At 44.7% G+C, this 14,342-nt stretch overlaps 1 protein-coding gene across 4 annotated transcripts in view; it reads right to left on the bottom strand.

Moving 5' to 3' along the window:
• Positions 1-14,342, bottom strand: part of SNX25 (sorting nexin 25) — a 285,932-nt gene that overhangs the window by 140,846 nt on the left and 130,744 nt on the right. For all 4 annotated transcript variants that reach the window (XM_077279603.1, XM_077279604.1, XM_077279606.1 and 1 more), the window contains 2 exons: positions 7,896-8,112; positions 2,301-2,473 (listed from right to left, as the gene is read on the bottom strand). In XM_077279603.1, coding sequence (XP_077135718.1) covers positions 2,301-2,473; positions 7,896-8,112 — 390 coding nt within the window. The remainder of the gene's footprint in view (positions 1-2,300; positions 2,474-7,895; positions 8,113-14,342) is intronic.

The raw sequence follows: 14,342 nt of genomic DNA, 5'->3' as shown, positions 1-14,342 counted from the left end.
CCTCGGGCGCGCCGCGGACGCTGCAAGCAGCGTCCGAGGCGCGTCACAGAAGAACGGCACATCACTAGCGCGAGCCGAAAAAGGCACGCGCTAGTGATGCGCTGCAGGCGAAATTTACATTGCTGTCAATGGGTGCGCTAACGGACCCGTTGCACGGCGTTAATTGCGACATTTTCGCCGTGCAACGCTGTCCGTTAGCGATCACCCACTAACGCAATGTGAACCTAGCCTTAGAGCTGCAGCTCCCAGAAAGAGACATTGAAAGGCAGAACTGTATTGCAGCGAGCGTGAAGGAAGTCGAAGCAAAGGAGAGGATACCAGAAGGGGACCAGCCCCGCTCAAGCTGTCTCCTTCTGAGGTGCAAAATCCCGGTAGCCAGAACACCGAGGGAGTAAGGACCTCTATGCCTTATTTCAGAGACCGGCAGGACAGCTAATTGCAGGTTACCTGTCCGCACCTACACCCAGGAGGCATGGTGACATCTACAGAGCCGGGTTATCTAAGAGACCCTGTAAACAGGCTCAAGTCACCAGTCATACGGGTTTTATCCTATCCTATATGGGGGACAGAGAGAGAGAGAGAGAGAAGAACACCACATCTGTGAGACCCTTATGTGAAGCCATAGGCAGTAAGGGACTACACAACTGCAGCGCAAGGGAAGGCTACCGATTTCCACCTGGACAAGGGGACTCTGGACTTGCCTCCAAACCGGCCGGACTCTGCCTGCCCTGTGATCTGGTGCTCTGGACTGTGGATGCTGAAGTCTTCAGTAAAGGTAAAGAGACTGCAACCTTGTGTCCTCGTTCTTAAGTGCGCCTCTCACCATCCTACCATCTACACACTGGGAAGCCCTGGGGACATACTTCACCTGTGGGAAGGTATACCATCTAGCTGCCATAACATCACCCCAGCGGACTCCTTAAAGCAGCGTCGGTCACCCTGACCGAATACCACAGGTGGCGTCACGAACAAACTCTATCCCTTTAAAGACCTCTCCCTTTCACACGGACGTCCCAGGGCCACGGACCGGGTCAGCCACCAGGACATCCCCCTGTGAACTGCAGGACCCGGTACAGAGTACCCCACGGCCCTGAAGGGGCGATCCACATACACAGCCTGGTGGGGGCGGGGTTAGCTTTCTCCGCTCTGCTGCATTCTAAATCTAAGAACTCTGATTGTGCCACAACTGCTGCACCCAGTTATCTAAGGCTACTTTCACACTAGCGTCGGGCACTGCACATCGCAATGCGTCGTTGTGGAGAGAAAACGCATCCTGCAAAGTTGCCCGCAGGATGCGTTTTTTCTCCATAGACTTTTATTAGCGACAGATTGCGACGCAGTGCCACACGTCGCAACAGTCGTGCGACGGTTGCATCGTGTTTTGGCGCACCGCCGCCACAAAAAAAGTTACATGTAACTTTTTTTGTACGTCGAGTCCGCCATTTTCGACTGCGCATGCGCGGCCGAAACTCCACCCCCTCCTCCCCGGACCTTGCAATGGGGCAGCGGAAGCGTCATAAGACTGCTTCCGCTGCCCACGTCGGGAATTTTTGTCACAGTATGCGTCGGAACGTCGGGCCGACGCAGCGCGACGGCCCCGTACCGATGCTAGTGTGAAAGCAGCCTAAGTGATACATTGTTAGATTCAGGGTCTCGGTCTCTATATCATGCTGCTCTCAGGGAAGGTAGCAAAAACCTGGGGACAGGTTCAGTTTAAGGAGATGTAAGTGCACAATATTAGATGCAATTTTCTTCTAACTTACATTTGGCTTCATAAGCAAGAAATTTAAAGACAACGGAAAAAACAAAACTGCAGGATCAAACTACAAAGAGCTTGTTGTGGTCTGTTACTTTGGGAGCACATCGCTCTGAAAAGGAGCTGTACAGATAAAACCATGATATTTAATTAGATGCACTTGTATTTTCATGGTAAAATAAATTTTAAGTGGCTGTGAAGCAGAAACTTTCCTTCCTGGACTGCTAACAATATAGAAAATGCATGCGTCTACTGTAATGAACTACACATCATAAATAATAAAGAAAAAAAATACTAAAACAAATTCTCTCTCAATAGAATGGCTTACTTTGTATGTGAAGGCATATAAATCAAGAAACCATATTTAATAAAGTAATCATAAAAAACAAATGAATATCAAGCTGTGACATTTCATTTCAAACTACAGTAACTAATAGAAATGTCATTTTATGCAATCTTGTATATAGAAATGTGCTATTATTGTAGTTTGACAAGGTTTGAGACTAATAAAACAACGGCAGGGATCTGATCCTCGTACACACACCTTTGGTGGCAAGTATTTCAGAGAGAACAATGCGCAAACTGCGAGACTGGGCATCCCGGGTCGGCATCAGACACAGCACGAGCACCTGGGCACACGTCTGCAGGAACTGGAGCTCCTCCTCGCTGGTTTTTAAGCAGGGATGAAGAGCAAAAGGTCTTGGCTGCTCATCCTGTCTGGAAGAAAAAGGAACAAAACAAAAAGGGAAGCAAAGAAACTGAAGTTAAATGAAACACACACATATTACTAAGCTACTACAAACCACTGAACGCTCATTTTATGTGCGAATGTCCCAAAGAGACATCAGAAAGGGGCAGCACGTGTGCAAGAGTCACTACAAGAAAGCTGAACAGCTCTGAAAATGAAATAGGGATGGAGCTTCAGACGTCCCAGAAAGTGTCAATTAAATACGTGATAATTAGAGTGGCTGCCGGTCTTTAATCTTTTATTCCATATGATTCTTGTATGTAGTAATAGCAAAACCCGCTGTACTCACCCCCTGCCGCTCCTGAGCGGGCTCTCTGCTACAGTCCCCAATCTGTGCTGATATTTCTGTAGCGGGGACATCAATATGACATCACGTGAGCAAAGCAGCCAAACACTGGGAGCAGCGGTCTTGAGAAGTCTTCAATCACATCACTGTTGAGCCCAGTGATTAGCTGCAGTGGTCACATGAAGTAGTTCTGACATCACCGCTGCAGCCATATCAATAAAGGCTGAGGGGAGAACTGGAACGTCGGAATTGGGGGGGGGGGGGGGGGTAAGTACAGATGACTTCATATTTTTATATACAGTAAGCCTATGGAGTAAAACAAGGCTTGGGTCTATAATGCAAGTTACAAAAAAGTGGCCATTCTAAGTACTCTATCGACATGAACATGGATGCCAGACCATAACGGATGCCAGACCATAACGGATACCAGGCCATAACGGATACCAGACCATAATAGACGTCAGACCATAACGGATGCCAGACCATAACGGATGCCAGACCATAACGGATGCCAGACCATAACGGATACCAGACCATAACGGATGCCAGACCATAACAGATGCCAGACCACAACGGATGCCAGACCACAACGGATGCCAGACCATAACGGATACCAGACCATAACGGATACCAGACCATAACGGATGCCAGACCATAACAGATGCCAGACCATAACAGATGCCAGACCATAATAGACGTCAGATCATAATGGACAACAGATCACAACGGATGCCAGATCAAGTGGGATGAATATGATAACAATACACATTATTTAGAATTTAGAAATATAATTTTCTTTAAAAAAACAAACAAAAACAAAACACAACTTACTAAACAACCTACCTGTATTGTACAATGTAATGTCTTGCCATTGCATTATCCTAGCAATCGTTATCTTATGTACAGTCCTTTTTCCTAATTCAAAGGGATTTTCCACCACTTTGATCCTGATGACCAAATACCAGGCCTGATCTGCAGTTCTCGGCAGCAGCCACCAAGCAGCGGACAGGGCTGATGTTGCACCCTGTACACTGTTCTGACGTCCGCCACCGACAGCTGATGGGGGACGTTGCCAGGTGCCAGAGACCCCCTCCAATATAAGGATAGGTCACCAGTACTAAAGTGGTAAGAAAACAGTATTTTTAATCATTAAAACCAGACAGCGCTACGTAGATTTTTTTTATGTTGGTATGACAAAATCAGCTTTAATTTTTATTTATTTATTTTTATTATTATTTCTTGTACATGACAATGGGGACGGCCATCATGTCTGAGCTTCTGTTAAAAAGCATTGGGAAATGTACTTTACAGCAGCCTGGTGCAATAGACAGGATCAGACTCATTAGCTTCTTTTCTAGAACTGCTCCATGACATATCCATCACTGTACAGGGAGGAGAGGAGGTGAGCTGTGACATCAGCAGCTGTGAACCCTCTGGTCTTGCGTTAGCTACTTTATATCGAGATCTTATCTGTCATTGTTCTCCTGCCTGTGAGAATAATGAGATGACTACTGAGAAGTGATCTCTCCATAACAGGGAGTGTGGGCCTAATATTAGGCTTAGTGCCCAGTGTGAACATGGTAGGAATTTTTTTTTTACATAAATAATTATACGAAGAGAAAACAAAACAATCTAAACAGACGTTTAATATAAAACTTGAGTTTAAAGGGGGTGTCCAGAACTATTATGTATCCTTTTTCTATGGGCCTAAAAACGATCAGACAGGTAGTTGCTAACAGAGGCAGCTACCTGTCTGTTCTACCGGTCGCCGGCTCAAATAGTCACAGACCGCACCCTGCTGATGATTCAGCTGCTCCATGTCAACACAGAAGCTCTTCTTCTTCCAGGCTGCTCTTTCGATGAGGCATAAATGCCAATATCATGCTGATTGGACAGTTGGCTCCCCGCAGTTAGACAGCAGGGAACCAGCTGTTAGTCAGTCATGTCTCAGTCAACAGAGCAGAGCGGAAGAGAGGTCGCTGCTCTGCCGATGTGATGTCAGCGGAGGCTGCTGCATCGTTGCTCAAATCGGTCTTTAGGGATCGGCGCCAGGAATAACAGGTATTTCGTTAGCATCTACCTGCCCGTTAGTCTTTAGGCCTGTGGTAAAGCAATTTATACAATCCCAGACAATCCTTTTAAGTCATAAATCACTTTCTCTGACGATACTTTCTCTTTAACTAGAGAAAAATAACAATTTCAGAGATAAGACCATCATACTGGCCACATAAGAGCCAGCATGTCACAGCCGCTTTTCCTGCAGAGTTTTCCCTTTTGTGTGTTGTTTTTGGGTCATAAGATTCTGTTTACTAAAAAGTAGGACAAAGTTTGTCTTTTCTACCAGCAGATCAGAGTAAATTGTTGTAATATTCTTAACGGTTACACAAAGATACTTAATAAATACTTTACCCTCAAGCCTTAACGTCATAAATAACAGCTCCAGTTAAAGAGAAACACCAATCAATAATGGAGTGAAAGCGGCCATCTGTCTAGTCTAAAATAGTTTGTGAGAAACACAATCACAATGGAAGGAAGAAGCGAATGACGACTTGGCTGTAGAACAAGTAATGGACGAGGATGTAGTACAGAAGTGTACGAGACGCACACTATACCTGCATTTACTTGATAGCAATAAATAATTAAATAGAACTAATTAGTATTCACGTCGTGGGCGCTAATGAGACTAAACACATCAGAGACCCCAAACAGCAGGTGAAGGTAAGAGACCGGCACATGGTCCATCCTGCTGTCAGAGGAGAATAGCGGCTGTCAAGCTGTATGACTGCAAAGTCAGGGAAGCTCATCTACTAAGCGAAAGGATGCCAATAAAGCAGCACTCCACCAGTAATGCGGAGAAGGGGCCACAATCCGCGGACAGAGAAGGGGCCACAATCCGCGGACAGAGAAGGGGCCACAATCCGCAGAGAGAGAAGGGGCCACAATCCGCAGACAGAAGGGGCCACAATCCGCAGACAGAAGCTTCACAACAACATCATTCTTTAAAGCCAATCAGGACTACATGACCATTCCTGCACTTGCAAGAATATAGAAAACCCTAGTCCATGACCTCATCATCTACCGCCTTGACTACTGCAACCTCCTGCTCAGTGGTCTCCCCTCTAACACTCTCGCACCCCTCCAATCTATTCTAAACTCTGCTGCCCGACTAATCCACCTGTCCCCCCGCTATTCCCCGGCCTCTCCTCTCTGTCAATCCCTGCACTGACTCCCCATTACCCAAAGACTCCAGTTCAAAACCCTAACCATGACGTACAAAGCCATCCACAACCTGTCTCCTCCATACATCTGTGACCTCGTCTCCCGGTACTTACCTGCACGCAACCTCCAATCCTCACAAGATCTCCTTCTCTTATCTCCTTTGACCACAATCGCATACAAGCTTTCTCCCGCACATATCCTCTCCTCTGGAACGCTCTACCCCAACATGGAAACCTTCAAAAGGAACCTGAAGACCTACCTCTTCCGACAAGCCTACAACCTGCAGTAACCACCTATCCACCAAACCGCTGCATGACCAGCTCTATCCTCACCTACTGTCTACTGTATCCTCACCCATCCCTTGTAGATTGTGAGCCTTCGCGGGCAGGGTCCTCTCTCCTCCTGTACCAGTTATGACTTGTATTCTTTAAGCTTATTGTACTTGTCTTTACTATGTATACCCCTCCTCACATGTAAAGCACCATGGAATAAATGGAGCTATAATAATAAATAATAATAATAATAATACTACAGACTTTGTATAGAGGATCCTTGACATGTGGTCAGCGTCTATAGGATTTCTGCAGTAGAGATGGCTCCGATGACTTCAGTTTATCCACATTTTATAGACTGCAGGATTCATCAGCTTATCTGTGAAATACAGCTGTAGCAGGAAACATACAGGAGTCACCTCTGAGCCATATCTACTGCATGGATTCTCCTGTTCTATGGACGATAATTGTACGGATGGTGTGCATAGGCAATTCATTTCTATACTATCCAAGTAAAAGAAGATTAAGGGATGCAAATTTCCACATACATATGATTATTGATGTGACTATAGGAGGTAAGAATGCTGAGAAAGTTCTCTACGTGAATGGTGAATTGCAATCCAATGGGATCTTCACTTTATTTTCTATAAATGACAGTGGAGGTAGACACTGCAGCGAATAGTAATACACATCTGTCAATAAAATGGACCAACCGGGTCCACTACAGATGGATACTGGCAGGATGTGAGCCATGTGATTGGGCACCCGCTTCTCTAGGCATATGTCATGCTCCAACAATAGAGTTGAGCAAAGATATTCACGTTGGTCTTGTCATCAGAGCAGTGATCCTTTGTTTGGCCAATATCCTGAGTGACGCTGGCATTTACTAGTGGTCGCATCATCATGATGTCATGGTGTGACCCACGTCAAGACGATGGAGGGCTAAAGGAGGTCTGTCGTAGAAGTGAGCACTGCCACGATCTGGCTACTAAGGAGGAACAGACTAGAAGCCGTAACTGGGTAGCACAAATCTTTTGGTTTCAAAGGGATTGTCTGAGACTTATACTGATGGCCTATCCATAGAATAGGTCATCTCTATCTGATTGATGGGGGTGCAATACTTGGCAACACACTGTTCCCTTTGCCGGCAGCGGCTGGATGTGCGGAAACTGCGTCCCTGCACAGCTCAGTCAACGGTATAGTGGCAGTGGTCAGGTACTGCACATCCACTGCTTATTTATTTGCAACTCAGCACCTCAGACCACAGCTGATCGTCAGCAGTGCCTGATGTAACCCCCCACAATCCTATATTGATATCCTAAGGATAGGCCTTCAATATAAAACTCCCAGACAACCTCTGTAACGATACATAACGCCATTAAAGAATTGCAAACCAAGCTGTACACATTGCAGCACACAGATTCACCCAAGTTATTGTACTGCTGACCACCATCAGACAAGACGTTGACAAGACCCAGCTATAGCTGCCATTCCTAATGTCATTATCCAGACTTGGAAGAGTTAAACCAGAGTCTCCTCACTCATTATTTTGTGCAGGGGCTTATAATCACTTCCCACAGCAGAGGATTACAGATGCTTACTCCAGCTTGTTACCTAGTGTTTGCAGCCTTGAGGTCACAGAAGTGAGTGAGCAGATTCTTCACCACGTCATTGCAGACCACCTTCACAATATCAATATGGGCGAGCCGACAGCGGAGTTGTCTGGACAGCTCCCAGAAGTCTTCCGAGAGCAGATGGTAGAGCTGACCATCGTCTTTGCTGAGATCTCCATACCATGACAAAATGTAGTCTCTGTAGCTGTAGTCGAACACTGAAAAAGAAGGAGACAAAAAGGGAAGGGCAGAAAATCGAATTACATATACACACACACATATTCACACACAGTACTGTGCAAAAGTGTTAGGCAGGTTTATTTTTTATTAGCAAATAACTGAACGAACAGGAGAAAAATCTAAATCCAATCAATATTGTCTGACCTCACTTTGCATCAATTCGTAGTTTTACAATAGAATATGTATATAAACACATCATAAAGAAGAAAAAATATTTGTAAATTCAGAAAATGCCAGAGATAAATCACAAATACCTTACAAGATCACAATAACATTATAAGGACAAATAAGTTCAAACCCCGGCATCATGATAAGAGTGTGCTGACACCTGAAACGCGTAGATGTCTGTGCTGAGCTTGCACCTATTTTCTCGCTATCATCTCTACATGATGTCCTTTGTATGAATTATATATTAATAAAGAAGAACCTGTTTGTTGACCTGGATTCCTTTCCTCCTTATGTGCACATATTGGACGTGGCAGAGCGGGTGTCCGAGCTCTGAACGGATCAGGTCCATTTCAACAGTGAGCAGAAATCATTATCATTAAGTCCATACATACATATCATTGCAAAGACAGAGAGGGGAATTCGGTACCAATGGCAGATTTTTTTTTTCTTCTTTTCTTTCTACAGATAATGGTTTTGGAATTTTTCTGTACATTATATGGTAAAGAAAATTGTGTAATTCAAAACTACAACTCGTCTTGCCACTGTTCATTGACCGCTCCTGCCAACGATTCAGCTGTTCCACAGCAGCTGTTTCTCTTCCTGTTGACAGGGCAGGACTACTGGTGTCATGCTGATTGACAGTCGCTTCCCCCCAGTTAGGCAGCAGAGAGCCTGCTGTCAATCAGCATGACACCAGTTGTCCCGCTCTGTCAACAGGAAGAGAAACTGCCGCTCTGCTGACATTACGCCAGCGCAAGTCTGTGACCGATCTATGCTGGTGGAGAACGGTGTCGGGCACAACAGGCTGGTATGTAGCAAATATATACGGTATATATATTTTTTTAGAAGTCCTGAATATCCCCTTTAAAAGGGGACCTTTCATCGCCGATTTATCCTTGGAGAATACTTGAATACAAGAAGCAAATACTATTAAATATCTTGGGGTAGTGGTTACTGCAAGGCCCCAGGAATATTATTCTCTTCACCTGGTTCCCATACTGCTAAAATTCAGAACGAAAATAGACACTTGGTGTTGACTTCCAATGTCAGTAATCAGGACAGACACCTTGATAAAAATGATACTCGTGCCTCAACTTTGATATCTCCTGCACAATACCCCAGTATGGATCCCACGACATCCTTTTATAAAATACACAGCTTGTTCAGAGAATTTGTATGGAAAAAGAAACAGGTCGGAATGAAACTAGAGATCCTGCAGAGAGGAAAAGATAACGGTGGATAAGCCGTCCCGAATGCCTGGCTTTACTTCTTGGCCTCACAGGTGGGGAACAACCGAGCACGGTGGGATATCAGGTCAGATACTTGGAGAAGGAACTAAATGGAAATTGCCAATGTCAGTATTAGACATGGGTCCCCCTCGAGAGAATGTCCCAAACTGCCCCACTCTAAACCGGATATATAAAGTGTGGGCTAGAGGCAGGAATATGCTGCGAATTGGTAAATTCACAAACTACGCACCTCTATAGTTTTGCTGGTTTCTAAAAATAAAATTAAAAATGTAAATGTATTTTGATATTTTTGCACAAAATAAAATAATCTGACTAATAAAAATGGGGACCTTTCACCAGTCTGAGCAGGTTTAATGTGCCACAAGATGGAATAACGGCTGCAGAGCTGAATAAAACACATTTTATTTCTTATTCTCTACATTGTGGAGATATTGGCTTATAAAGCTTGAAGAATTTATGATAAACCCAACGTGGTGGGATGTGTACCTCTCCTGCATGGTTGACCAATCATAAGCAAGCATGGGGGGGGACCACTGATTGACAGACGGTCTGATCCCATTGAGCAATGTATGAGTACACAGAGCTAGGAGTAGAGCAATCATTACAGGGGGTGGGGGGACAGCAAAGCTGAGCTTTATATCACTTCTGTCAGCTCTCCTCTAACAGTCCTGTCAGTACTGATGTATCGCCTCCTCCTACACGGACTGCCCTGAGATGAAAGGTGATCATCTCTGCTCCCAACAGATTGTAATCACACAAAGCTCTGTAGTGAGATCAGTAGGGACAGCAGACGGCCATGACATGTCTCACACAGAGGAACCTGTTGGAACCTATCGTGAGTCTGTGTTTTATTTTAAATGCATGACACCACCTGCTTATGATTGGTCAATATCATACAGGGGAAAAAGTACATGACCCCTAAAAAAAAAATCTCTTATAACACAGTTGGCTTATCATAAATTATAACCTTAAATTTACAAGCAAATGTCTCTGAATATCAATCCACTATCTCCTACTTCCTGTAACACTGCGTTGACAAAGCGGTTCCTTCTCTTCAGCTCTGCTACGTTAATAGGGTGGCACTGCAAATTTTCGGGTACGCTCACATGGTCGTCGATTCTCTCTTGGATTATGCCAATGACACTCGGCTCGAACTCTGTCAGAGACTAATCCGAATGTCACCCTAGTTTGATCCAATTCTCTTGCATGAGAGAATCGAGGCACAGGTGCGGAGAACAATGACGGCACAGGTGCGGAGAACAATGGCAGCACAGGTGCGGAGGACAATGGCGGCACAGGTGCAGAGGACAATGGCGGCACAGGTGCAGAGGACAATGGCGGCACAGGTGCGGAGAACAAAGGCGGCACAGGTGCGGAGGACAACGACGGCACAGGTGCGGAGGACAACGGCGGCACAGGTGCGGAGGACAATGGCTGCACAGGTGCAGAGGACAATAGCGGCACAGGTGCGGAGGACAATGGCAGCACAGGTGCGGAGGACAATGGCGGCACAGGTGCGGAGGACAATGGCGGCACAGGTGCGGAGGACAATGGCGACAGGTGCGGAGAGCTATAGCGGCACAGGTGCGGAGGACAATGGCGGCACAGGTGCGGAAGACAATGGCGGTACAGGTGCGGAGGACAATGGCGGCACAGGTGCGGAGGACAATGGCGACAGGTGCGGAGAGCTATAGCAGCACAGGTGCGGAGGACAATGGCGGCACAGGTGCGGAAGACAATGGCGATACAGGTGCGGAGGACAATGGCGGCACAGGTGCGGAAGACAATGGCGGCACAGGTGCGGAGGACAATGGCGGCACAGGTGCGGAGGACAATGGCGGCACAGGTGCGGAGAAGACAGAGGATATAATTTCTCCATCATTTCCATTGTCTCTGTCCGAGGATATCAAACTGCACTGGGATGACATCAGAGTGCAGTCAATGCTTCACATGCACACAGACTTGTATGGGTGCGAGCGTTCCGTAAATCGGAGCTACTCGCTACATGCTGTGATTGTTTTCTCATGTCAAATCAGTGTGAGAAAATAATGGCAGATCTGCACAGCACAATAATATAACACTGGACCGAGTGCCATCCGATAAAACATCAGATAGCACTCGGCCGTATTATACGCCAGTGTGAGCGAGCACTTTAGTTGATTAACAGCCAGCTCAGTATAACGCAACATAGCAGACAGGAAGACAGAACAAAGCGGAAGAAATACTCGGGTCACCTGCAGGATAAGGAGAGGTCATCGTACAGCAGTATAGGCAGGTAGTTACAAAATACCTGCAGAAAAGCGCTTAGGCTCATTAAAAAATACATATACGGTATTATACATATATCAATATCCCACATGAGGCCTTAAATGATGGATTTAATAAATAGTAACATTCCCTTTGAAAACTTTCAACTGAGATATTAAGACCACATATAATAGAGATCAATAGGTCAAATCTGTAGCATGAGAAACCCAACAAGAGGAAAGATGGTTGAAAGAATACAGTTATGAATAATGGAGACTCATTTCTGTTATAGTGTCAGATTTGTATTTATTTTTTCCTTAGGAATATTTTTTCCCATAGACCTTTAGAATTTAATGAATTATAAAAGCTAGATATGAACGCTGTCAGACGTCAAAGAATAAACTGCGACATTTTCTGTGGAAAATGTGAAGAAATCCCCATTACAACATATCAAAGACTTGTCAGAGTGACTCCAGATTGCGCTTTACTTCGCTTTTCGCAGCTAATTCATCAAAATCATTTAAAAAAAAAAAAAAGTGTAAACCATGAAAAGTGTTTTTATGTCGGTGCAGTTAGCGTGTACATATTAATCCAGCACCATGGATGAAGTCTGCCGACCTAGGCGCGCCAGCTGCTGGAGATGTAGAGGCAGATTGCATATTTGCAGTACTTTGTGCCATTGCTTCAAAAATTACAAAGAGTAAATAAACTATAAAGGGGGTTTCCAACTAAAAATTTGCTTTATGTTTTTTAAGGGTCAAAATGGTATAAAAACAAAAAGAAGGCGTTACTTACCTCACCGATCCTCTCCCCCATCCACTTCTCTACTTCTTGTTCCTGTCGACATGCAGTAAATGACCACGAGGCCAATCTCCAGCCGCAGCAATCACCTATCTCACCATGTAGCAGTGAATGTACAAATTAGGCAATATTTTAAGAATTACAATTTTCAATACTTTTTATGAGACTATAGAAAAAAGGGCTTTTTAGTATATAAAAAATACAATATTATTCAGATTTCACACTTAACAAAAACTTCTGATTTAATTATTCAGGTTATGGTTGTGTGAGTACCTAATGTGTAGTTCTTTGGTTTATATAATATATGTACAATTTATTTTATATTTTTTTTACTAAATAGTGACCTTTTTGTTTTTACTTGGGGAAGATTTTAAATTTAACAGTTTATAAAATATAAAAAGTCAATAAAAATTGTAATTTCACAAAATATGTCACACAAGAGACCATAAAATGGGGATATTGTAATTGTTTTGTTCAGTTGTTCACTCTAACTGTGGAATCCCTAGGAGCCCAAATTACAGGAAAAACATATGCGGATAAAGACACAAGTCGCTGGCAGAGCTGATCTAGGTCTGCTAGGACTCAGCAGCTCCGCTATCCTGGACAGACACCCAACAATCACAGCGCGATGTGCAAGTGGCACAGGAGAAGACTATCGTGGAGATAAACCTCTTCTGTCTTCTTGGGGTCCCCGGCTGACGCAGACAGCCCAGACCTGACCGGCTCCCCCCTAGATTGCAGGAGTAGGAGTGTTGTGCCCTCATACCCTTAATGGGAAACAGCAGCCATCTGTCGCTCCGCCGAGTGCTGCGGTGTTGTTTACGTGAGAGTCGCTGCTAGACATCTTTGATGGGAGCTCAACTTTTCCATAACAAAAGTATTTATCACTTAATGGTGACCAAACAACAATAAGAAATTATCCCCAAGTAGTACTTATGTATAAAATATCACTTTTATTAATAAATCTTAAAAACAGGAAATTACATTAAAAGAAGGGTACTAAGTCCTAAGAGGAGGGACTTCATTACCATAGGGTATTTCAAAACATTGGCTACATAAGCAATGAAATATATATCACTTTATGCTTGAGCAAGAAATCCCTTATTCATATAGGGTATATGTAAAAACCAAAAGTAGACTATCACGGCATTCCTACATAGCAAGGTGTATCTATATTTGTCCCCCTGTGCCTGTATGTACTTAGTTGTGTAGTAGTTTAGCTCAAACAATGATAAATATTAGACAGTTCTGTTATCTGACGGGCAGCCACATGGAATCCACTCGGCGTCCCTCTGCCCCGACGCACGTTTCGCACTGCTTCTTCGGGAGCTGTGCCAGGGCAGGGGGCATGGCGGGTTAAATAGTAAGTGCTGCTGTGTTGATTTGCTGTTAAGGGATTGCATGAGAGAATGATTATCGGCTGTGCCATGTTTATATGTTGACTGCGCATGCGCCAGAGTGCTAGTATTTCCGTACATCTGTACAGACACAGGAAGCTGTGTGTGGTGCAGTGAATGTCGGTGCATGCATGTGTGCACGAATAGTATTATTTCCGTACATCTGTATGGATACAGAAAGCTGTGTGTGGTGCAGTATGTAATGGCGCATGCGCTGGCCCATCGGTACCCACAAAAGGGGTGACCGTGCACGGTCACATGGACGGAAGCACCAGATCATCTATTAAGATGACGTGGAAGAACAGCCCCACTACTGACCGCTAGCCGCCAACCCCACAGGTCCGT

This window comes from Ranitomeya variabilis, chromosome 1, assembly GCF_051348905.1.
Source record: "Ranitomeya variabilis isolate aRanVar5 chromosome 1, aRanVar5.hap1, whole genome shotgun sequence".
Taxonomy (NCBI): Eukaryota; Metazoa; Chordata; class Amphibia; order Anura; family Dendrobatidae; genus Ranitomeya; species Ranitomeya variabilis.
The sequence above is the reverse complement of the archived record's forward strand: the minus strand, read 5'-3'. Positions and strand labels throughout refer to the sequence as shown.